This window comes from Cydia splendana, chromosome 4 (genome assembly GCF_910591565.1).
Source record: "Cydia splendana chromosome 4, ilCydSple1.2, whole genome shotgun sequence".
NCBI lineage: Eukaryota > Metazoa > Arthropoda > Insecta > Lepidoptera > Tortricidae > Cydia > Cydia splendana.
Genome location: NC_085963.1, coordinates 22039426 through 22065961, shown reverse-complemented (window position 1 = coordinate 22065961; position 26536 = coordinate 22039426). Strand labels below are relative to the sequence as shown.

The 26536-nt window shown below is 40.9% G+C and overlaps 3 protein-coding genes across 3 annotated transcripts in view; 1 reads left to right on the top strand and 2 right to left on the bottom strand.

Moving 5' to 3' along the window:
* Window positions 1–451: 451 nt before the first annotated feature.
* LOC134790193 (epidermal retinol dehydrogenase 2-like) lies at window positions 452–15327 on the bottom strand. The gene is made up of 7 exons (XM_063761023.1): window positions 15072–15327; window positions 14760–14963; window positions 14087–14310; window positions 11975–12080; window positions 9134–9263; window positions 6047–6164; window positions 452–644 (listed from the first exon to the last, which is right to left on the bottom strand). The coding sequence occupies exons 1-7, from the start codon at window positions 15072–15074 to the stop codon at window positions 452–454; spliced, it is 978 nt and encodes a 325-aa protein (XP_063617093.1). The 5' UTR covers window positions 15075–15327.
* A 3291-nt stretch (window positions 15328–18618) lies between these two features.
* On the top strand, window positions 18619–19631 carry LOC134789553 (BLOC-1-related complex subunit 8 homolog). Its single transcript, XM_063760127.1, has 3 exons — window positions 18619–18769; window positions 18896–19073; window positions 19292–19631. The coding sequence occupies exons 1-3, from the start codon at window positions 18718–18720 to the stop codon at window positions 19575–19577; spliced, it is 516 nt and encodes a 171-aa protein (XP_063616197.1). The 5' UTR covers window positions 18619–18717; the 3' UTR covers window positions 19578–19631.
* A 3103-nt stretch (window positions 19632–22734) lies between these two features.
* Window positions 22735–26536, bottom strand: part of LOC134789596 (ABC transporter A family member 4-like) — a gene marked incomplete at its 5' end in the record, with an annotated part of 65525 nt that continues 61723 nt past the window's right edge. The window contains 2 exons of the mRNA XM_063760166.1: window positions 22735–23071; window positions 23594–23795. Coding sequence (XP_063616236.1) covers window positions 22751–23071; window positions 23594–23795 — 523 coding nt within the window. The remainder of the gene's footprint in view (window positions 23072–23593; window positions 23796–26536) is intronic.

Genomic DNA, 26536 nt, shown 5'->3' with positions numbered 1-26536 from the left:
CTTCAAGGTAATCAATTTTAGTTTTCTTACAGTAAAAATTAATCATACACAGCTTGATTTATAAATGTAAACTCTGATAAAGCTTATGACTTAGTAACAAACATATCTCAATAGTTGATGGCAACATTATAACATAAAATTTTTATACTCGTTTCACGCAAAGATCGCAAAATCCACGCCCGGGTAGATCACGTGTCAGTACTGTGGCTTTCCTAGATATTAATCCGGAGCAAGTGCCCTAGGAACATTAGATATTTAAGCTAGAAGGCTTCGGAGTAATCAATTGTAGTTTTCTTACAGTAAACCTTAATTATAACTTGATTTATAAATATGTACACTGATATCCTTCTTGGTGCTTGACTTAGTGTTTAGTAAGAAACATATCTAAATAGTTGGCAAAATAATAACATAGAAATCTGATTAGCCAGACATTATAATATTAGTACTAGTATCACGCAAAATCCACGCCCGTGTCTAATAGATCCCGTATCAGTACTGTGGCTTTCCTGGGTAATATCCGGAGCAGGTGGCCTAGGAAGAGAAGGTGTTTAGGCACTGATGCTTCGGGGTAATTCCTACGGACGCTCTCTAGTATACTGGAGGCTGCCACTTGAGGGGTTATAGTGCCGAAGTAGCTTGGTATCCTGAAACGTAAAAAAATAAAGAATAAACATTATTGCTTCAACAGCCCAACGGCCATCTGAACTTGTCTTCTTCCTCGCGTTATCCCGGCATTTTGCCACGGCTCATGGGAGCCTGGGGTCCGCTTGACAACTAATCCCATGATTTGACGTAGGCACTAGTTTTTACGAAAGCGACTGCCATCTGACCTTCCAATCCAGAGGGGAAACTAGGCCTTATTGGGATTAGTCAGGTTTCCTCACGATGTTTTCCTTCACCGAAAATCAACTGGTAAATATCAAATGATATTTCGTACATAAGTTCCGAAAAACTCATTGGTAGGTACGAAGCGGGGTTTGAACCCGCGACCTCCGGATTGAAAGTCGCACGCTCTTACCGCTAGGCCACCAGCGCTTACATCTGAACTTGTATCGGCCCAGGACTGGATTTTATAACGCTATAAATTACAATTTTATAAGTCTAAATGACTGGCAACAAAGGTTAAAAGGCAGCTCATAATTGGGCAGCTGTGAAATTGTAACTTAACTTAAAAAGCATTGGTTTACAGCCGTAAAGTTGTAGGTAACTTGAACTTATATAAAAGGAGATACCTACCTACAGATCTCAATAAAAAAAAATTGACATTTTATTTGTAAAATGTCTCATTTCTGATTTCCTTTGAATTTCATCTCGACCTGGCAAATATTGATAACAAATTGAGGGCAATAGATAATAAGTGATATGTATGCAATACGAATAATGCTCGACCTTCACTTTACCTTGAAAACGAAATCCCTGGCTTTATGATAAGCATTGAAACTAATTAATCAAAAAACAACAATGATAACTAACAGGGAAATTGCAATACCTATAATTCTACTTATACATGCATTTAATATCAACATTTTAGTACATTCATCATTTGTGTTTCATTTGACAACCGATAGGCAGGGGCATATTGCATAATAGAATACAAGCTGCTATTAGTGATTTTACATACAAAATCACTAATAGTATTATTTTATTATGCAATAGGCCCCAGAATGTTTTTAAACGTTAATATTATTCTTTGAGACTTTACTTAAGGGGCCCACTGATTAACAGTCCGCCGAACGGTATCGGCCTGTCAGTTGTTCGGAACTGTCAAAATTTTGTTCTAACTGACGGGCCGATACCGTCCGGCGGACTGTTAATCAGTGGGCCCCTTAAGATTGTTTTGATTGATTGATTGATTGTAGTGACCCTGCCTGTGAAGCCGATGGTCCTGGGTTCAAATGACCGGTAAGGGCATTTATTTGTGTGATGAGACTGATGAGCACAAATATTTGTTCCTGAGTTATGGGTGTTTTCTCTATATATATATATATAAGTATGTATTTATCTATATAAGGGTGTATATCGTCGCCTACCAGCCATAGTACAGTCGCCATCAGATATATCGGAGCGGCCAAGGTGCTCACAAATATCGGAACACGCCTCTATTGTCAGGGCGTTAGAGCGCGTGTTCAGATATTGTGAACACCTTGGCCGCTCTGATATATCTGATGGCGACTGTACAAGCTTTGCTTAGTTTGGGGCTAGGTTGATCTGTGTACGATGTCCCCTCATATTTATTTATTTATTGTCATACTGAACAATTTTTACTAAAGGATGGGCTTCTAAATCGTACTATAGCGGGCGTGGGTATAGTAATAGTCGGCACTGAAGTTAAAAGCAGTTTATTAAACTTAAAGTACACGGATTACGATACAACAGTCCACTACACATTAAAATACTAAAACTGTTACAATTGAACAAAGCTATGATCGGTCGTAGGGTCGGATACGCGCATACGTTTATACACAAAGCTGTCGGCTACCGAACTAACTCGCGCGCAGCGCCCTCAGCGATCACGCGATACAACATGGCGGCACACGCGCCTATCATAAGTTGACTCACGGCTTAATCTGTTAAGAAGCGAGCCGGGAGTCGACCGCGATTGGTTCTCTTGGGAAGACGCTCACAAGGCGTGATATCCCTTTCTAACGCACGCGTGGGCGTGCTGTCCCTGTCACACGCTATAGACTCCCCCTCGAGTTCATGAAGACGCCCACGTCCATGGACTCGCACAACACTCTGGTCTCGGTTACGTGGACGACCTCTATTTTGTTTTGGCACTACGGGAGAAGGAAGCACATCATCTCTACTATTAAATCGAACGAGCGGAGAGGAGTGATACTTGCCCAGAACCTCACCGGGTGAATCAGGATCAGCGACCAGGTAAGTTGTCGGACTAACCTTCTTACTAACCACGTCAGCGCCATCTCTTTTCGGCACAAACTTGGCCGAGACGTTCTTTGCTGCATTGCTAAGAACACGCGACTTAATGAGGACATAGTCCCCGAAGTCAAATACATCACCTGGCTGACGAGACTTGTCAGCATGTTCCTTACGCATATCCTGCTGAGCTTCAACGCGATCTCGTACTGCTGACAGAGAACTAATAAACGAGCGAAGATACGGCGTAACCTGAGGAACACAGTTTTCCTTGTCAAGGACGGCTCTCAAATCATGACTAACCTTTATAATATCAGCTAGCGTCTTCTCTATTTCCGCTTGCGTCACCTCCTTATTGGCAGGCGTGACACGATAAGGCGGCACCGCGATAGGCGCATGGTCGCCCGTGTCGATCCTGTGCTCAGCAAGAGCTGGCCCTCCCCCTGGCTCAAACAGGTCCTTGTTTTCAGGGGGCAGCTGGGCAAGCAACTCGTATTGTCGGGCGCCGAGTAAAGTGGCTTCGTCCTCCCGAAGCACCTCTAAAGCAGCAACACACAGAGCGGGAGGCGACACGCTTTCAAACTGTAACCCATACCTTTGTTTACTATTCTCAGCGAAATACCAGAGATCGTCGCGAAAATCAACGATTAAACCGAAATCCTTAAGGAAATCTATCCCTAGGAGAGACTCATTACTAACGGCATCAGGAAAAATCACAAAATTAGTTTTTCTTGTCTTGTGTTTCAGTGTCACGTCCACCTCCGCGGCGAGTACAGTCATATTCTTACTAACACCGTCTGCCAACCTAACACTCATTGTTGACGACACTAACGGGTGTCCTTTACTTCGCAGGAAAGCGTATAACGTGTGACCGGCGACACTAGCCTTAGCCGCAGGATCAACAAGCGCAGAGCCACTCGCCCCAAGAATATTTATAATCATGATAGGGCGGGGAGAAACCTTGACATTGACCTGACAAACATTAATGTTATCATCATAAACTTGACTTTCATTATTACAAAACAAAGTTTGATTAACATTACTACAAGACAGACTTTGACTTTCATAATTACAAAACAAACTTTGATTCTCATCATTACAAAATAAAGCTTGTACGTAACTAAAATCACCCACGGCAGGCGTAGGGTTACCTCCTCCACAGTGCGCGGGCGAAGGGTTAGTGCTCGGCGCGGCGCCGGCGCTTGCCCCTGGCACAGGCGCACCGCTTGCCGTGCGCGCGGTGCGCGCCGCTGCTCCGCGACCGGCGGCGTAAGTACCGCGCTCTCGCGAACACTCGTGAGCGCGCGCAGGACTTTCGCTGAGCCGTACGGCGGGAGTTTCACCGTGCCGAGCACGCGCCTTCGCGGCATCGGGCGGCGGTGGTGATGCATGTTGCGACGAGTCGTGTCCGCTCGACCCGCCCTCGCGCGGATTAGCGACGTCGTCGACGTGACAGGATATTACGTCGAGCGAATAAAACGACAGCCCCGATTTAGAGTTACAATTAGGACACTTGGACCGAATAACAGTAGGGGCACCGCAACCGTAACACTTAACTTCCTCAACGACTTTATTTTCTACGCACTTATCACTTTTTTCACTTTTCTTTAACCTTTCACAGTTGTCTTTACTGTGTCCGCTGCGACGACAGTAAACGCAATACAAACGACGAGGTTTGGCGTCAGCTTGATCGGTAGAACACGGCGACGACGCACGTGACGTTGAAGCGTTGGCCTCGTCGGCGGCGCGTTGCGTAGCAACGCCGCTCGCACCGCTGGCGCGCGACCTTGCGCGATTCGGAGAAACGCTCGCTGCCGTTGCCGTAGTACTTTGACGATCGCTCGACTTTGTCGCGACGGGTACATGATTCTCTTTCCGTGAATCTTCAATACTTTGACAATTTTTCAGTAATGTATCAAACGTATCTATCTTTTCTCTTTTTAACCTTTTTCTTATGCGGCGGTCTAAGAGCCCGAATACCATATCTATTTGGACTCGCTCGCTAAGGTCTTCTGGTGGCAGCTTAGCTAACAATGCTCTGGCTTTCGAAACAAAAATCTCCGTATTTTGTTCGCCTTGAACCAAAGAGAAAAGCTCTGTGTATATTACAAAAGGAGGGCGTCGCTCGCCGAAAGCACTTCGCAGCTTGCCGAGCGCATCTTCCCACGTCCTTACTTGTGATTTTACACCTTGCCACCAAACTCCTGCATCCTTGGTAAGCAGTAGCGACAAACCGCGAACAGCATTTTCGTCCGTAATATGCATGCACGACTTGTAACTTTCTACGGCATCCACGAAGCTTTCCAGGTGCTCCTCCTTGCTGCCGCTGTAACGCGCCGTACATTGTGCGAAGTTACCATTAGCTGCAGCGAACGTAGCAGCCGCAGCGATGGCAGCAGCCGTGGCGTCGGCCTGCGACGGAGTCGAGGACCTCACCTCGCGAAGCAATTGCTGACAAAACTCGTTCTGAGTCTGTTGCAAGGTGGTCAACACCGCCGTTAGGGCGTCCTGGTTCATTGTGATACTGTTCTCGTTGATTGATTCGGTGCTCCCTTGTGAACCCAACGAGAGTCTTCCATTACGACGCCGACGTGGAGGCATTTTTTTAAACAAGTAGCGGCCGGTAGGTACACTTTGTGAACGCGTGATCGAACCCAAAAACGTTGGGCGGCCAGAATATAGCGGGCGTGGGTATAGTAATAGTCGGCACTGAAGTTAAAAGCAGTTTATTAAACTTAAAGTACACGGATTACGATACAACAGTCCACTACACATTAAAATACTAAAACTGTTACAATTGAACAAAGCTATGATCGGTCGTAGGGTCGGATACGCGCATACGTTTATACACAAAGCTGTCGGCTACCGAACTAACTCGCGCGCAGCGCCCTCAGCGATCACGCGATACAACATGGCGGCACACGCGCCTATCATAAGTTGACTCACGGCTTAATCTGTTAAGAAGCGAGCCGGGAGTCGACCGCGATTGGTTCTCTTGGGAAGACGCTCACAAGGCGTGATATCCCTTTCTAACGCACGCGTGGGCGTGCTGTCCCTGTCACACGCTATAGTACCAAATAAATAAATATGCTGTCTAATAGAAAACATCCACATATGTTTAGCCAACATTTACGAACCTAAATATTTAGATATTATACGATAGACGCACCTTAACCTCAATTCCGAGCTGTCTTCCCCAACGATGAACGGATAGATGTGGGTCAGGGTCACGTGGACCCCGTCTATCCTGTTTATTCTGAGGTCCTCCATTAGAGACTCTGCCAGGCCTGGAATGAAACGGGAAAAGTATAATATACCGCTTTATCGACGTCAGTCAGGGTGTCTTTTATAAAAGTTAATGAAGTGTGAACTTTTTCTACATTATTTTGGTGCATTTTATATTTGAGCTTTTCTTTTGTTTTGCCATTTTTATATATTGTGACCTTTTTTGCCACTTTTGTGTTATTTCTAGTCAGGATCGCAAGCCCTTTTCATCCTTCTAGGAGAAAAAAAGTGTCCTAAAATTTCCATACATTTTACAACCTTTGCTTTTTGTTACCGCCATAGAAAGTATATGGGGAAATGGTAACACAATAGGAAAAAAAACTCTGGGACATTTTTTATCCCATTAGGACTCATGATTCTGAGTAGAAATAACACAGAAGTGGCAAAAAAGGTCACAATATATAGAAATGGCAAAAAATAAAAGAAACACTCATTTCCCGGGTTCTTTCTAGTTCTATTTAGGGTTCTAGTTTTACTTGAAAATGTATTTTAGTTTAGTGATGGGTAGGACATCAATTTAAAATGAGTTTGTATGAGTACCTCATTTTCTAAAATGAGGTGTTACAATGTCTTACTTCAAATGAGGTGAGGTACTAGCATATATTCAGCGTCGACTATTCCATTAACTCCAACGGCGACAAAAATATTTAATGTATATACATATTTATGTATTCATCACTTCCTTTATAAATAAATAAGTAGTAATATTTAATTGGAGTGCAATTCTGGAGGTTAAGAATAGAACTTTTAGGAGAAAGATAATTTTAGAATCAAACTAAGAACATACATACGACCATACGACCGGTCTGGCCTAGTGGATAGTGACCCTGTCTGCTAAGCCGATGGTCCTGGGTTCGAATCCCAGTAAGGGCATTTATTTGTGTGATGAACACTAATATTTGTTCCTGAGTCATGGTTGTTTTCTATGTATATAAGTATGTATTTATCTATACAAGTATGTATATCGTCGCCTAGTACCCATAGTACAAGCTTTGCTTAGTTTGGGGCTAGGTTTGATCTGTGTAAGATGTCCCCTAATATTTATTTATTTATTTTATTTATTTATAAAGTACCTAACTTAATTTGCTGCTTTTATGAAACTTGTTCTAATGTAGCTCTTTTTTATTGTTAGATTGTTTAGACCTCCTCCTTGCTACTTGATATAATTTTAAGTATAATAATCACTAGCGACCCGCCCCGGCTTCGCACGGGTTAGCAAATTATACACCTAAACCTTCCTCAAGAATCACTCTTTTGATAGGTGAAAACCACATGAAAATCCGTCCAGTAGTTTTTAAGTCTATCGCGAACATACAAACAAACCCACAAACAGACAGACGCGGCGGGGGACTTTGTTTTATAATATGTAGTGATATATTTCATAAGTACCTATTAACCATAAAACTACCACATTTTTAACAAACTAAGGAGAACAAATTCAATATTTTCACTAGTCATTATTATATAGAAGTGACTAACTTACCACCTCTGATAATTTAACAGTAATATCATCAATATGATAATAAACAAAGCACCATTCGCGCCTGCCGCACCGGCTACATTTACACTTCATTTTTTCATGCAAAAGGCACCAAGGAAGATCCGCGGGTATATTTACTGGCAAAAACTATGTCCATATTTTGTTATGATTATAAGAATTATCACTAGGTATTAGGTATTAGAGAACTAAAATTAACTAGGTAGTGAACGAAGTACGAACAAAATAAATATAAATATGTCATAATCATAACTTGACAGTTCGAAGTCGTTTACAAAGAATGTTAATAAAAAGTATTGCAAATTCAAATCGGTATAATTTACATCTACATTTTTATTTTACCTATGAAAATTATACTTACTTTTTATTTAATAAACTTGAAACTTATTGAAATTATCATAAATTGTGTACGCTACCGTATTATATTTCAATAATATTTAAGTTACTTAAGGGATTTCTGTTTCTAAGCAAGCTTCGTAAATGCCCGCCTGGTATACAGAGGGCGTACCGCGAACCAAGTTCGTCATGTTGCCTTCCTGTCACACTTACGTACGAATTTACAAGTGCGACAGAGAAGCAACACGTCGAAATTCGTTTTGAGACTGATTTCTCGCGCCATTTTGACACGTAAGTTAGGATCAAAAAGGCGTAAGATGTATGAAAGCTTGCAGCGCTTACGCTTGTTGTCTTTCGTGTTTAATTTTTAACGTATTTTCGGTGGTGACGCGAGGCGATATTGAAGTACGGCGCGTGTCTGTCTCACTCCCTCTTTGGGTATTTCTAATTCATTGTTTCATTTTGAAAGGATTGAGGTGTTCATGTCACAGAGAGGCGGTGAGCGGTACAAACTCAATGCTTTTCTCGGTGGACCTTTTGTCGTTGCAATAAGGTTTGTAGTTCGGCAGTTGACAGTGTGGACCATTACGTCCATTACTCGTTTCTTCATTTGAGTTTTGAGTGTCGGCGAGCGGGCGAGCACCTCGAGCGCCTCGCGCGATCCAGGGACTCTCTTGCGAGGTTATGAGGAGCGTATGAGTTTGAAGGTCGCGAGTGAAATTGAAAGGATAAGAGTTTTTTTAAATTTGAAGTGTGTGAATGATTTGTGTGGCAAGAGGTGTTTGTGATGCGCGCGAGTAAATGAGTAAAATGAATAGAGGAGTGATGTAAGACATTTTTGCGGTATGAAGTACTGCGACAAATTAACAAAATGAGTGGTACAAATGAGGTGCCTCACGAGTGAGCGACTCAACACTATTTTAGTTTATAATGTTCTTGTGTTAGTGAATTTGTAATTCTTATGAGAATAAAGAATCTTTAACTGTATAAGCGCTACTTGCACCATTCTACCAACCCCGGGGTTAACCGGTTAAACCTGAAGTTACCATGGATACCAGTACAATTTGACACTGGGTTAACGGTTTAACCGCTTAACCCCGGGCTAGTAGGATGGTGCAAATGGCCCTAATTAGTTACCTTGGACTGCAAACTGTGCAACACTCAAAGGCATCTGATCCTTGATGTAGCTGAGACCAGCAACTGAAGTCAGCGCTACTATGTGGCCGCGGTTCTTGGCTTTCATGGCTGGGATGAACTGGTCTATCAGCTGAAATTAGTACATGAGAAAATCTCAATTTTTAGGGTTCCGTACCCAAAGGGTAAAAACGGGATTCTATTACTAAGACTCCGCTGTCCGTCTGTCTGTCTGTCTGTCACCAGGCTGTATCTCATGAACCGTGATAGCTAGACAGTTGAAATTTTCACAGATAATGTATTTCTGTTGCCGCTATAACAACAAATACTAAAAAAAATATTTAAGTGGGCCTCCCATACAACAAATGTGACTTTTTTGCCGTGTTTTGCGTAATTGACCGAAGCGAAGCGAAGGTCTACGTTTTGACTCGGGCATTTTGCTTTCGTATGTCCGGATGTTCTCCTCTACAGGTCGCAATTCTTAACCGATTCTCGTGAAATTTTGTGACCGAATTTTATGACTAAATAAAATTTTTTTGTCAATCCGGTTTTTGGAAATTTTTAAAAATGGCGGAGTCGTGATACCTGGCGCCTAAACAAATAGTCGTATCGATATCATAAGACTTTTTTCTTTTTGAAACATGTTTACAGAGTTAATAGCAAAAAATGCAGAAAAAAATTATCGCTGGTTTAGGCGGTATTTAGATATTTAATTTTAACTAATTTTAATTTGAGAAGGAGTAGCTAAATTTCGTCAACCCATCTAAGAACTATTTGGCTCAGTTTGTAAACGTTCGCTTTTTCTGTTTGCACAGAGGGTCTGGGTTCGATCCCCAGTAATTGTATGCTGGGATATTATAACTTTTTGTATTTTTTTACACATAAATTTCGTATTGTTTTTCTTTAATTTACTATACACCGTGTTTTTATTGAATTCCGTTAACTTCGGGGTATAGTTAAGTACGTTTATAAGAACTTAATGGCATAGTTAATTTTCAAAAAAAAAATTTTTTTTTTGTTTTCTTTTTTGTTTAAAAAGTAATTAAATGTAGCATATAGCGTTGTTGTAACACGGGCATTACATTTAACTCAACCAAACAATTGAAATCTGTGACATATCAATGTCATTTCGTACATCAATCAACCGAGATTGTACTTAAGTTTAGTAGCAAATGTATGAACTCATTCTAAACACTAATCAATATGTAAGCCGGCCCTAAGGCAAGTGTACACGCTTGTAGAGGCCTTATAGTAAAAAAATAAATTATGGATTATCTCCGAAATGGACTTAATTAGAACATCGGTGTCTTTGAGAAAGTTACTTGATTTAAGCTCAGGAATGCACCCTTGAAATTAACGGAAATCAAAAAAAACACGGTGTATTTAAAGCTCTTAGCACCATGTTATTTCAAGCTCTGCTCGCGAGGTCTACAGCTCACAGAGCCACTAGTGGTACGGAAGGTACGGAACCCTTCGCGCGCGAGTCCGACTCGCACTTGGCCGGTTTTTATGAAATGAAATGACTCTTTTTAATGTGAAAATGAAATATTTCTAAACAGGTCAAAAAAACTCTCATACATAGTAGTAGGTTGACCAAGTTGACTTGTGTAATTGTGTAAGACTGTCCAATTATATTTATTTTATTTTTAGTTTAGAATAGTACAGTCGACTGTAAAAATATGGGTGCACAAATCATCTCAAACAAGGGCCCAACGTTTTCTGTTCTCTTTCACGGCGCAGCAACTAGTATCATTTCTCTCTCCTCGCTCTTTTAAAAATGCCGTTTGTCAAAAAAGGACAACCATACTGTTGACAAGATGGACTTCAAATCAAGTGTTGCCTTTTGTGATCCGCCCATGCTGTGTATGTGTGCGTAAAAGCGTATATGTGTGCTCTTTTAGGGATGTGAAAAGTCGATTTTAATCATGTTATATATCGATAAACGCTACACAGCGGAACGAAATAGCGATTAATTGAAGCTTCAATATCTTCGTTAAACATAAACATAATTGAAATGCTAATGGATAATGAATATATTATAATATAATAATATAATTCAATTATTGCGGAACACCTATTTTAGGAGGTATTTATGTATTTTAATTAAATATCTGAACTTTCCCTTGGTTCCCTGCTGGGGCGTGACTATAAAATTGTGATCTGATAACCACAATAAAGAATAAAAGCATTTTTGTTCATTTTAGGTACCGTTAAACCTTTGAAGTAAAATTAAAATTGCAAGAAATGTCGATAGTTTATCGATATGACTTTATCGACATGGCTACAGCAAGGTGGGCCTCATTGTTAATCGTACACTAAACAAAAGTGGCAACAGTGATAGCTCGCTGAGACACCGTCTCTATATATTATAAGTCTATGATCTCAAAAATATGTCCCATAGCTCTTATGTCAGGGAATTAAGAACTATGGGACATATTTTGGAATAAGTTGGCTATACCCATATTTTTACAGTTGACTGTACAAACAGCAACACTCTTAACTGTCTAGCGGTGGACCTTATGCCTTTTGTAATAAGGTTTAAGAACTGTCAGTTAACAGTTTGGGCGATGGTACCTACTTCTTTGTAGTTTTATTTATCACATTCATTGCCACCCAGCCAAATAAGACGTCCGGGCCAGGCCACAACTATTTCGTCATATAAAGCAGTACCACGATCCCGACTATCGGGTCGTCCGGCCTAGGAACGAAATCATAAAATACCCGATAGTCGGGTTTTCGGCACTGAATGTGTTATGCAGCTCATATTTTTTGTAAACAATTAGAAATAAATTATTTTAGACAAAACCCACCTTTCTTAATACTAGAAGACTATTTATATCTTACCCAGAAAAACGATGTTAGTGTGAGATCCAAAGTTTCATGTATGTCTTGCGGAGGTTGCGTGAGCAGAGACCGAGGACTGGGAATGCCACAGCAGTTGAACAGCATGCTGAAATAGAAAGTTGAGTGTTTATTTACAATATTTATTCGTAGTGAAAAATCATAAGTTGCATTAATGACAATAACTATAGTCTGTATCTTAAATAAAATATATTTAAATAAAAGTAAACAAACAATTTGTAAATTTTCGGGTAATTATAACATTTATTGGTTAACCAACCAATTACAAAACCGCCTAGATCAGTCACTGAACGAATTGACTTTAACCTACCTTATTTGTTCGTGTAATGTTTTCATCTAACCTCAACTGGCTTAAGGAGCCATTTGAGGGTAGATTTTGTTTACTTTTATTTAAATATCTAAAGATACGGAGTAGAACTGCAAACACTTGTAACGGACATTCACAACACAAGGTTGTACAATCGCCGCCAGGCCAACATGTTCACAGTATCTGACACACTCTAATGCCTTAACAATAGTGGCGTGTTCAGATATTTGTGAGCGCCTTGACCGCTCCGATATATCTGATGGCGATTTGTGTCTATCAATTTAAAAAACTCACAAGTGCGTCCTATAGATTTGCTGTTTGCCAGCACCCGGTTTAAGTAACATAGGTTAAAAGTTTAATACTAAATACTACATAACAATACATTCAACCCATAGACTAGGAATCCTCTAGACAGCGGTCGGCAACCTTTTAGCAGCCAAGGGCCACATATCAGTTAACAAAGTGGACGCGGGCCGCACTTTGTTAATATTTATGACTTTATCAGACATTGTCATTTGTCAATATTACAAACAAAATAGCCAGGGAGGCTCGCGGGCCGCAAGTGAGAGGTTCGCGGGCCGCAGGTTGCCGACCGCAGCTCTAAACCGAGTTTAGAGCAATTATTTCATGCAACCGATGATGCCAAAAATGCGGGGGTGCGCGGGACGAGGTGAGCGAAATCCCGTGCCGTGATTGGTCCGTTCAAAGACATGGACGTCACACAAAGACACTTTCGACTCGAACATGGAGTAAAATTACCGTATGCGTGGCAGAGGGGGTAGCGCGACTATGCTCTGGAGGAAGTTTTGTCTGTGATTCAACCTAGTATTGTATTCTAAATTTTAATAAAGAAAGAGGGTGGTAAGGTAGACATGTTGCAATATAATGTATTTGTTGCTGTATGTGTATATTCAAGTAATTCCTATTCCGAGGGGTTTGTAACTCCCCAAATACTGTCTATAAAACATATCTCTATATACATATATGTCTATATATCTATGACGTATAAAATACTGTTTGGGCACTATGACCTCAAGGATTTTCATTAAATGTTGAAGCGCAACAACAACACCCGTCTGAGAGGTCATCACTTAAAGTTAGAAAGGCATAGGTCCCACAGTAACAGGCTTGGAATAAACTCCCTGAAGATGTGGTTTCAGCACAAAATGTGAACCAATTTAAAAATAAATTAGACAAATACTATACATCTCATATCAGTTGTCACAACTGCCTGCCTGCTTAATGATAATAACGACGGCAGTTACAGGGGCCCATCTAGTCAGCGGCAAGTCACCGCCTGCCTCGATAATGTGTAAAACATTGTTATGGCAGGTGTCCGACCTCTCTACAATAGCCCAGTCTCATTGTCCACCCAAACTTCAATCTATAGACCGGTATACAGTTCACTTTTTCTACAATAGTCCCAATGCCTGCTGAGACCGGTTCATGGGTGTCTATTGTTGCACCTGTGAACGGGTTCCAGCAGGCGTTCTACATGACATTAAAGCTCTCCAAGGGGCCTCTACGTGTTGGATCTATATCCCCATGCAAGCCTATCAAAAGACCGGGATTTATAGGCCCGTGAAATCCAAAATGGAGTACAAATAATAATAATAAATACACCTTAGTACTCATACCGTATATATTTCATTTATCAATTTTAAAATAGAACCTGTTCTTGTCTATGCAGAGTACAATGGCGCCTAAATCTGAGAGCTGGATGGTTAACCTCCTACTCCTATTCCTCTACCGGAACCTATAAGTTGAGAAATAATACTCAAACTAACCTAACAAAACCTATCTCCTTCCGCACTTGCACCGCCAACTCCTCAACATTCTGCTTCTTCGTGATATCACAGGTGAAGCTAAGAGCCGAGCCACCACGCCGCTTAATCGCTTCCAGAGTATTCTTGTTGTTGGCAATGTTCTTGTCTACGCAGAGCACAATAGCACCTAAATCTGAGAGCTGGATGGCTAGCTCCCGGCCTACTCCTCTGCCGGAGCCTATGACCTGTAAATTGAGAAAAATAGATTATTAAAATATTGTTCAAATCATGTGTATTTTTCATAGTAGCAGTCTTAATAATCCAATAAAATTTATTTCATCATTATTTATTACACAAAAGAAATACCTTACAGCACAAATGGCATACTCTACTGGTCATTATGGCAAAGCAGAGGGGTTGTGGATGGTGCTATCATTACAACAGCAAAAAAATAAACTATAATTATGCCGAAAAAAGAAAAAAATATGATAATTGTTTCGAATTTTTTTAGGAATTGTTTGGATAAAAAATTTATTGCCTCCACCCTCCACATTTGTCTTCCTCTTGCCACATAAACAAAATGGCATCCTAAATGAAAATCCATTCTAAATTTAAAACCTCAAGGTCTTTCATTCTCCTCTCCAGAACTCCAGGGGCAAAACAAAACAACTTCTAGTCCACAGATAACACTTACTAAAGCCGTCTCCATATTCAAGGACTTCATGGGAGGAGGCCAGAACAGCTCATATGTAGCCTGCATAATGGCCAAGGCTGCATTCACCCACACCCACATGAAGTCTATCATCAGGATGCCTAGTGAGTACACACGGAGCAGAAACTTGATGGGAAACATTATGTTCAGGATGAAGCCGAATATTGTATCCAGCTGACGGTTCTCCTTAAAAAAAATGTAGGTATGTTTAAAACTCAGTAAAAAAAGTTGCAAAAATGTGTCTAGATGGAATTAGAGTTCAATTTAGGACACAGAATATTAAATGCGACTTACCATTTTGCTAGAGGATATGAACTACATAAAAATCCGTATAATTTACTGAAAGTTATTAAAGTAACTTGTTTTCCAGAGATTTGTATGACTGACGAAATGAATCGTAATCAGAGAGACACGGTATTTGGTCACCTTGTTGCGAAACGGAACTGAACTTATTCATTTATAATTTGATAATAAATAAACTTGATAACAGACCTTTCTGATAAAAGTTAAAAGTTGTTCAAGATCATTGTATTTTGATTAAGGTTGACAGTCAATTGACTTGACAAATCACTGACATTGACAATACTAGGCAATGTTCCAAAACTAGCAAAGTTCTACACACACTGGGCCGTGTTCGGCAAAGTGTTTTTTGTTACATTTATTTCCTTAGTAACGGAAAGTAATGCTGCGCTAAACAAAAATTATAAAGAATCACGAAAAAAATTGCTTTATAGCAATATTTCATATATTTTTAGAAGGTTTACTTTGACTTGGATACAGCGTGCATAGAGTATAATATATAGTTTGTCAAAGGACTGTCTCATTTCAATCATAGACAGAGAGAATCATACTATCTTTGTCTTACACTAGTACTAGCACCCAAAAGAAAAGGATGAGTATAGTTTTCCTGGTTCTTAGAGTCAGTCCATGAAAAGTCGGCAGCGGATTTGATAGCCCACGCAGTGCACGTGTTATTTTAAACGTCAAACTTCTATGAAATTATGACGTATAAATGACACTGCGTGGGCTATCAAATCCGCTGCAGACTTTTCTTGGTCCGACTCTACTCACTAACAAATTGTCAGTGTGTCATAATGTCCATCATCGTCTATTAGTCCGAATGCAATAATGGCCTAATGACGGAAAGTCAGATCATATATATTATTCTACTCTTTGGTCCAGATGTAACAATACCCATTTGTCGATAAATCCGGATCTTATGACCAACTATACTGGGTCAAGCAGATCTTGTCAATAGAAAAAGGCGGCAAATTTGAAAAATGTAGGCGCGAAAGGATATCGGGTTTGGATCTTAAAATAAGTCGCCTTATTTGAGGATAACTGACGCTCTGAGGGGTTGTTTTGGGTTGTTTTAAATTGATTTAAAGCAATTTTAGCTGCCGCAAAAAAAGTTTATTTTTGTTGATTATTGAATATTAAGACGGTCTAGAACGCAAAATGACTAGTGAATATTTTGCCTATAAATAAATCTTTCTAATAAATCTCTATATCCCTTATAGTCTACATCGCGAACGGTTTAGAACGCAAAATTACCATGGTTCGTTAGTTATCTTCAAATGGCCGAAGGCCAAACAGCACAGAATAGGAGCCCCGCGACAGCGGGCCTCCGTCGACATCGCTAACGTAAAGATAAAACGACGAAAATGATGTACTTAGGCATTTTGCGTTCTGGACCGTTCGCGATGTAGACTAAAAGTGATATAGGCAAAATACACTCGGCGTCACGGAAATCGCACACCCACCGATTTTTGTTTTAAGCGAATATAGCTCTTATCATATGTATTATACCCTCACAATATATACATCATTTAAAAGCACAATTAATAAGCATTAAAACATGAGTAAAGCATTTTTGGGAAAAATAATAATAATCACGAAATTACGGCGTTCTGAAAGAACACCTACAATACGCGTTGTAAGGGTCGCTAGTTGCGTTACCTTGGATAGGTTTAAAAGGGGGGGTAAAAGTGGAATATGGGTCATTCGGTATCCAGAGTTCACAGAGGTCACACCGGAACAGCTGGAGAAAGAAAACACCCCAAGAAAATGGATACCACGGAAGCAGAAGCAGCTCAAGCAGTAGCCCTGGTGGAATCAGGAATGACGCAGTCTGCGGTTGCTCGGCAACTCAACATAAGCCGTTTCCGAGTTCTCCGAGCAGTTCATCGATTCCAGAGGACTAGAAGCTTCACCAGGAAGCCTGGATCCGGAGGACAACGCTGCACTTCCGAAAGAGACGACCGCTTTATTGTGTCGACGTCTTTGCGGAACCGTTTCTCTAACGCTGTCCAGCTGCAGCAACAGCTGCAAGCAGTTCGGAGAACGGTGGTGAGTGTCTCTACAGTAAGAAGAAGGTTGCGGGAGAAGAAGATCATGCCCCATAGAGCGGCTACGGGTCCCAAATTGACGGCAGAGCATCGGCGAGTCAGACGTGAGTTTGCTCGCGAACACAAGGATTGGACGGTCGACCAATGGAAGGCTGTCCTCTTCTCCGATGAGACCAGGGTGTGCCTGTTCTGCAACGATAGGCGCAGAAAAGTGTACAGGAGGCAAGGGGAACGTTATTCACAGGCCTGTCTTGAAGAAACCGTCGGATACGGAGGAAGATCCTGCATGTTCTGGAGTGGCATTTCCCTCGCCGGCAAAACCGAGCTCGTTTGTGTTTCCCGCACTGGTGGTGGTCGAGGCCAGGGATCCATGACTGCTCATCGGTACATCACAGAGATCCTGGAGGACCATGTGGTTCCATACGCCGAATTTGTCGGTCCTGGATTCACATTCATGCAGGATAACGCCCGCTCCCACACAGCGTTGATTGTTCGGGACTACCTTGATCAGGTTGGGATCACCGTCATGCAGTGGCCAGCAAGGAGTCCGGACCTGAATCCCATAGAGCACCTTTGGGATCAGCTAAAACGGAAGGTGCGGTCACGTAATCCTGCACCTGCGACCCTGGAACAGCTTCGAGATGCCGTCATTGAAGAGTGGGATGCTATTCCTCAAGAATACGTCGTGTCTCTCGTGAGGTCCATGAAGGCTCGCATGGAGGCAGTCATTAAGGCCAGAGGAGGCAACACTAGGTTTTAAGTTTAGTTTTAGGCATTTGTATTCCGATATTTGTTGATTTTATTGTGTTTTAATTTGTTGATTTTTTTGCATGAATATACGATTTTTATTTCTTATTAAAAAAGGTGCCTTTTTTTACTCTTTAGTAACTATTGCATTGTTTTTAAATGAAGGGTTAAATTCTCTTTAAAATGATCCCACACACTCATACTTTACCTTCAACAACATAAGGTTTATAACGGCTTGAAACAAAAATCCGTGGGTGTGCGATTTCCGTGACGCTGAGTGTATTACACTAGTCATTTTGCGTTCTAGACCGTCTGCGAATAACCCAATCTTTGGCACTGTCATAAGTGTCATAACCTCAAATTATAACTATGAAATTATGAATAATTCAGAAACCAAGCATTTCCGCGGGGGGAAAGTTGGAGGGGGGGGGGGGTTCCCCCCCCACCCTCCTTCCCACCTTTCTATTAAGGCGACTTATTTTAAGATTTTTACCAGATATCGTCCCATAGAAAATTTGAATTTCGCGCCTTTTTCTACTGACAAGATTTGCTTGACCGTCTATATATTGAAATAGAGTGTCCTAAACAAAGAATAGTCCTAAAGTATTATACTAACTTTGAAACAACCTTATTGTTTTTGAACATACCCAATGTATTTTTTCATAGAGCAACATCAAGAAACGTCAAATTAAAGGTCAATGAACTTTTAAAAAGTCAAAATAGTCAAAATACATATAAATTTGTAAATAATCAATTTGTAAAAAAGAGAACGAAATAAAATAGGCAATTATTCACGACTGTAAAAACTAGTGATATAAGACTCAATAAAATCACATCTCTGTAAAATGACGTTTGTTTATCAAGGAGATACCGATTTGGAAGCTAAAGCTAAAAAAGGTATCAAATATCTCTAAACTAATAACTTGTAATATCTCATTTCTACTCGCACAACGCTTGTTCGCCTTCGGATGAATTCAATACAAGCCCTGCAATCTGTTTTTTGACAAAACACGACTGTTTCAGCTGCTGAACGGATCTCAGAAAACATGCATATCGTAGCGAACGAGCCTTCCCTAGCCCTGTACAGGCTACAAGAGCATGTGAGGAAGGCCCTGCCGCCCATGGTGGAGCGCAGAGTCGAAGTCACGAAGTTACAGCATGAACTGCAGGGGCGGTGCTATGACGTGGAGTATGCATTGAGGTAATTTCCTAGAATCCACGCTATTTGTCCAGCCTCTGCCAGCCTTAAAATAATACATAAGCGAAACATTTTGTTCGTACTAAGGGGGTCGCGTCATGAAAGGCATAGGTCAACACACCATATGGCCACGGTCAGCCCCAAGATTATGAGGTTGTGTATTCTTAAATGTAGTTAATATTCCATCTTTATTAATTAACATCTTTTTTTTTCTATTCCAGTGCAGTAAAATCAATGGACAGCGCAGCCACCAGCTTCACAAACATACAGGAAATGCTCAAACAATCCATATTTCTAAAACAACAACTAAAATATGAGGAGGGTAGGAGAAATAAAAAAGATTCCAGTTCCGTGTACAAACGTCTCTCGGCACACATTGTTTTAGATTTACCCGATCTTTCTGAGTTCTCAATGGTTAGGGAGACCACTAACCGGATAGAAAATATGATGGCGCACGCCAGGGGATCATCGGCTGAGTTGCATAGGTCCCATACTACATTGCATTGAATTATGGTGTAGATCAGTCATACTCAACCTTTTTTTATGAGGGCCACAAAGATGGTTTTGCCTTGTAGCCCCGGGCCGCAAGATCAATTTAAACAAGATGGTATTTTCTCACCACACCAACAAAAAGTCATGTGTTCTGTTGGGCTTTACCTCTAAAAACAACAATTTTTAACACTGACTGCCATAGTCTCCTAAGGCCCAGGTCCTATCTATAGTACTTAAGCATTTCGATGAAATTTAAACCATATTGAAATAGAAATAGAGTTGCAATTGTTTTGTTTCATTCAATTTTCAAACAAAACAAAATCAACTATTGCCTGCATGCATTATAGGTTCAAATTTCAGTGGCAAATTTTGGATTTTTCATTTGTATGGCTGGGCCTTAGGAGGATAGATGTCAACTCACGCTCAAGGCTACAGCCCAATATCAACCTTGGTGCATTCCGACAAGGTTCACGATGACGCGCCGCACACGATAGGCGTGGCGTTCAAAGGGTTAAAGAAAATCCCTAAACAGGATGATAGGTGGTTAAGATTTCTCTTGCTTTCTACGCCCCGAGATTAAATCTGTTAGGAAGCAATTAGTGGCATGCTATAATATAGTGTCTTCTAAACTAAAGGATAGACTACTCGAGAAACAGGGCCCGAGTAAACCAGTCTGGAAGAATTTCGTCCATTGACCCGCCATTTCCTATCACTATAGCAGGGATGTTGCGGATGCAGATTTTATGACATCCGCGGATGCGGATGCGGATATTTAGGGGCTCATTTCCGCGGATACGGTTGCGGATGTAAAGATTAGGTAGGTACTTAAAAAACGTCAAATATTACATTTTAGTAATTTTTTTCTATCGAAACGTTTAGTATTTGAGCAAGAATATAGGTGCGTTATATTTAAGAAACAGTAACTTGGCCGACTTTTCTGGAGCTAGACGATTTCGTTATTATGTAATGTGACGAAATTACCTAGCACTACGCCGCCGCTAAGACGTTCTTGTACCGACTTGTTCGACATCCGCATCCGCATTAAGCTCCGAATCGATTTTATGCGAATGAATTTTGAAAATAATGCGGAAGTTCCGCGGATGCGGATGCAAATATTCTCAACATCTCTGCTCTATAGCTAGTTCATGGGCGGGACAGCCAAAATATAATTATGTGCGTACGATAGAAGTAGGAAATTCCGGGTCAATGTACGAAATTCTTCGTGCTTTGTGTCCAGACTTTAGCAATATGGGCGACGTAAATGGGTAATTAATTGATTATATATTAGCTTGTGTGTGGAAAGGTCATTGTCGTTAATCTTCTTATTTCTTTTGCGTGGTATCAGTGGCGGTGCGTTCATAGAACTCGTTTCCTATTAGATCTTTCTAAGATTAGAAATTGCGTATAGGTATTTCTTTCTGCATAATATACCAAACTTATCCAGTATAATATTTAAATAATTAAACTAAAATTCTTACCCGCAGCGGTACTTACCTTTTACAATAACCCTCTTGTTGCCTATGTTAGTTTGGTCCATGGGTCTCCAAACCCCGGCCCGCGACGCGTTCCAATCCGGGCCGCCGACACCCAAAGCGAGTGCCCACTGTCCGGCCCGCGGGAGCCAGGCTCCAGGGTTTCAGCATTCATTGAGAGTGGAACTGGTCTTAACAGCAGCAACCAGACACCCTCCCCCGGCGCAAAAACCGACGGTGGCCCTCGAAAGTTTCGAGACCCCTGGACTTTAGTCCATGGTTACAAACAAAATTTATTGGTGTGCTTCTAAATCTACTGCTGATGCTTTCTGTATATGCTAACAATGTGTCTAAGGGAAAGTAAACAATGTAACACAAAAACGCTTTTATTTGCATGCACTAACATACGCCTACAGAATGAGAACAAATTAAAAACTTATTTTCCAGACCTGCTAGCATGAGATGCGTTCTCGCGCGCATCTCTCCATAAGCCCCAAACTAGTTAATAATCTGTGATAAGCCCCTTCCACACTCATGCGCGAATCGCGGCGCGAAGTCGCGAACCCGAGTGTGGCGTCGATTTCGCAGACTTAGCGCGACTTCAAGTATGGAGGAGAGTATGTAACGCAACTCATGCTAGCCGGTCTGCTACTGAAATGATAGTTCGATTGCCCCAATTTGATCACTCGATCTGTAATTTTTGTATGTGGCACATAATAACATAGGATAGTAATTCTACAGATGTAGGTAGTGCATAATTATTTTCCATCGTGTTTTCACGGAAACGTACGAACGTCTCTTGCTATTTCAGCCAGTCTCGGTACAAAAAGTACTGACGTTGACTGAAGTAGCAGGACAAATACGAACGTTTCCAAGAAAATACGATGGAAAACAATTATGCACGACATCTGTATAATGGCTGATGGACAAAATGGAGCATCTTCGTGAATTGAAATTACTTTAAAAAGGGTATGGAACTTAACAAAACAATTGCACTCTAACAGAAACTTAAAATTATAGTCTTATTCTTAACAACACATATATCTAGATAAATAGGGCCGTAGACCAGAAAAAAAGGGCATCTGTCTTTATCGTTTGCGCAATAGGTATAGCTACCTACTGCCATCCCACTCACGCAAAGAGACAGACGGACAAGGTCAATGGCCTCGTCTGATGCTAAAAGAAATTTTCATGCTTAACAAGCTACGGTAAATCTTCAGGAGAAAGTTATTATGTGTTGGTGAAGGTTCGACTACAGTTAGAATTTTCAAATGCCTAAACTTACCTATTGAAGTAAGTGACTGACAAGGTTGTGCTGGGATGACTTTAAATAAGAAAGTAGGAACAACGAAATAACATTTCATCAATCTAGTGATAACTGAACTGCTTGATCTGGTCCTAGCTTTAAAAACAACGTCAAGAGCCACCCACCGTTAAGCAATTGGTTAGGCCACTATAGTTAGTATTTTTAGTATTAGAAAAAAGGTAAACATATCTTGACGTGTCTTTTTATTGAAAAACACTTTTGAAAAATAAGTCACGGCAAATATGTAACAATTACGGATCATATACGATTATTTACATTCTTTAGCTTACATAAATAATAGTACCTACTGATTTTAAAATAGCGTTTTTCAATTAAAAGACACGTCAAGATAACGTCGTCTATTTCTAATGCTAAAAAAAACGAACTATACCGAATGAAAAGCTCTAAAATTATCTTCGAAATATGACAGACCACGGCAACTCCTTCAACGTAACGATATCATACTTCTTCTGAAACTTCTCCAATTCCAATAACTTCTGTAAATCTGCCTTCTTCTTCTTCCTTGTTAAGAACTTTAGACAAGGCCAGAAGTGCTGGTCAGGAGTGATTTGGACCTTATGGCCTTCCAAGATGGCGCTGTAAATGTAGTCCATGGCAGTGACGGTGATAACGTAGGAATATACTGTCTGGTTTGCTTGTACAAGCTCCTCCATTTTACCGAATATCTGGGCGTAGTTTAGTGAATCTTTGACTTGCACGCTTGCTAAAACCTGGGGAGAAAACAAACTTTTTAGGAAACATAACTAGTTATGCGGTTATAGAGTCAGACGAAGCTCACTGGGCAGCGAATTTGATACCACAGACTGTTCAAGTGTTATCTTAAACACATAAGGCAAAAGAAAATATTAAGACGCAAAAAGAACAAGTAAGGTAAAAGGTACAAAATATGATTTGCATAAGGCAATGGAAAATTCAGAAATATAAAGCAGTAAGTACATACAAAATCTCGAGACACATCTACCAACTGCCAAGTCACTCTCGAATTCAAGCCAATCGTGCAGCCCAACCCAATGCAATTAGTTGCTAGGTACCAATCGCGCGCGTGATGCCAACTGCTCAACCAATCGCGTTGTGGCGTTAGACTGCACGATTGGGTCGAATTCGTTTGCGTGACACCGCTGTACTAGCACCATTATTAGTGCCCGTTAAGACGGGCCGTCTTTAGGTATTTAGTCAATTTGTGTAACAATGTCCCTATAATATTTATTTATTTATTTTTGTCCAATGCTTACACCAGAGACATCGTTGATGCTGAAGTTCTGGAAATGTTGACCAAATATGGCTTCTATATCGACCTCGTCCTTCAGATGTACCACCACCGTGTACCCTGCCGAGCTGTAGCGCGCCACTAGGGCGTCTATGTGGTCCACGTCAACCAGCTGCCCGTCGAGGAGGATCCCGAGACGGTTGGTCACCGCCATGTGGTTCTCGATGCTGTACACAGAAAGGAGTTACGGTTGTACCTTAGACTGGCTTAGACTCTTAGACCAATAACGTGCGGTGCGACCTGTACGCTAGAACCTGAGGGCCAGTCGCACTTGTACATTCTTACGTAACAGGGAGGCAACACGTCGAACGTGGTTCGCGGTAGGCTCTCTGAACGCGCGTTGATCAACGCTTAATAAGTTGGATCAGGCGTGGCTCACTCCGCGATTTCGTCGCTTTGCTACAAATAGCTAAAAGTACATCCGTTCCGCCCCAAATTGGGGAGAGCCAAAAGTCGCGCGTGGCGCTGTCGCCACCTAGCGGCCATATCTGTGCTGATCGTAACAGACGCGTTTTGTTAGAGAGTGAGTCTTCTGTACCAACTAACTAACTAATATGGCTCAGCGATCCAAAGAGGATCTTGGCCTCCGAAACGAGAGCATGCTACTTTTCCCGATTCTGCGCCGTTTCCTGCCAATTATCGGCTTGAAGCTGACGCAGATCCGCTTCCACACTGTCTCCCCAGCGGTATCTGGGCCGACCTACCGGGCGGCTACCAGTCGGTCTTCCCAGGTACGCCCTCTTGGCAGCCCGATCCTCTCCCATTCTTATTAGGTGACCGAACCAGCGAAGTCTGTGGGATTTCGTTTCGCCGATGATATTGGGTCCGGCCACCAACTCCTCGATTTCGGCGTTCTTCCGTATCCTCCACGTGCCGTTGTCTCTCTTGATAGGTCCCAGGATCTTACGAAAGATCTTTCTTTCCGCTACCAGGAGCTGACTTTCCTCTTTTTGTGTTAGTGTCCAGGCCTCACACCCACCCATATAACCATTCCAGTCGCAGAATCACAAAGTGGTAACTAAATGTCAGATGTGTCGTAACAGAGTCCACACAATGTGTCTAGAATTGTTTCGAAACAAAGTGTCGTCGCCGTGTCTACACTTTTCCGTAACAACGTGGCGACACATTTGTGTGCACTTTGCGTGCGGTTTGCGACTAAATCTGACAGCAAATTTGTGACAGCAAATGTCAATATAAAATACCTCTTGAAAACCAAGGTTTGTCAAACTACTATTAGTGTCTCGTGTGCTCGTAATTCTAGTAAGTCATCATGGGCAATGCAAATGATAATAATCGACCGAAACCATATAAACACCCAACACCCGTCAACCTTTTACAGAAAAGTTTTTAAAGAAATTCAATAAGCTACTTAGGTCAGGCAACGAATGCTCCAAAAGTTGTAGAGGGAAATGCTCGGAACACAATTTTTGACTCCGTAACTCGGTTTGACAAGTTAGGAGGTGAACATATCAAAAGTCCCCGGCCGTAGCCCTTGAGCGGGGGGGAGAGAGGGGGCTTTGAAGGTCCCATTTTCCCGTTTTTCGATTATATCTCGGAAACTATGCATCTCAGCGACATGGCCACTTATACAAAATGAAAGTTAATTTAATTTGTTACAAGTTTATTCAGTCAATTTTTTCGATATGTTGAATAGTTTTTGAGATATCCGCTCTTGAAAGTTTATTTAGGGCTCTCAATTTTATCTTGATATATCTATATCAGTGAAGGTGCTAGGCCGTGTTTGGTATCGTTTTCGTATAAATCTGGGGTGCTGAATCCATTTAAGATATCACATTGACACCATTCCACAAAATAAAAATAAATCTTTTTAGGGTTCCGTACCTCAAAAGGAAAAAACGGAACCCTTATAGGATCACTCGTGCGTCTGTATGTATGTCCGTCTGAATACACAAAATAGTTCTTTACCTATAGATGACAGGAAAACCTATTAGAAATGTGCAGTCAAGCGCGAGTCGGACTTAATGTACGGAACCCTTAATACGCGAGTCCGACTCGCACTTGGCCGGTTTTTTTGAAACTCTTCTTGACGCTTAACCGCTGAACCGATTTCGTTGAAATTTGGTATAGAAATAGTTTGCGTCCCGGAACAGGACATAGGATAGATCTTATAACCAAAATCATCTTTTGAAGGTGTGAAAAGTGGCGTGGAAATTTGTACGGGAAATCAATAACCGCTGAACCGATTTATATGAAATTTGGGATGGTCTACATCTTTGATTTAGTTAAAAATGATGAAAAAACATGACTTCAAACCTAAACTTAAACAGTATTAACTTCAAGAAGTCAATTCTGAATTCCCCCCTATAGGGTAGTAAATGAAGCAAGTTGTTGTATGGAGACCCATGCATTAATTTCTCAGTCGATGAAATTTAGCTTGGTTATTGTATAGTATGAGCCGAGACTAACATTATAAATATCCAAAAAAAAAAAACTCCTAAGTTAGGTAAAACACAAATCTGATTATATATTGAACCGAGTAATTCCTCAGTCCAAAATTATTTTACAAAATAAGTTATTTGTATCAGTATGTGATACTAGAAAAAAATCTAAAAGTTTTGTCAAACATGAGAATATTTTTTTATGATACTTCCTTTTTTTGACGCTCATTTTCATGGGAAAATTGCTCTGTCATTTTTTTCTTCTTATATGATCTTAGAATATAATTTGGCGTAGTGGGTAAAAAAATCCAAAAAACTTGCGTATCGAAATGTATGTATGTATAGAACTATTAAAAACTGAGAGTGGAAAATTTTTAGATTTTCATTTTGTAGGTATAAAACGGCAATAAAATGGCATTCCAGTGAAAAAATTAGACTGAGCAATTTTCCGGTCCAAGACACGCCAAAAAATTTTATTTTATTAATACTGGTATTTCTGCTGGGATATT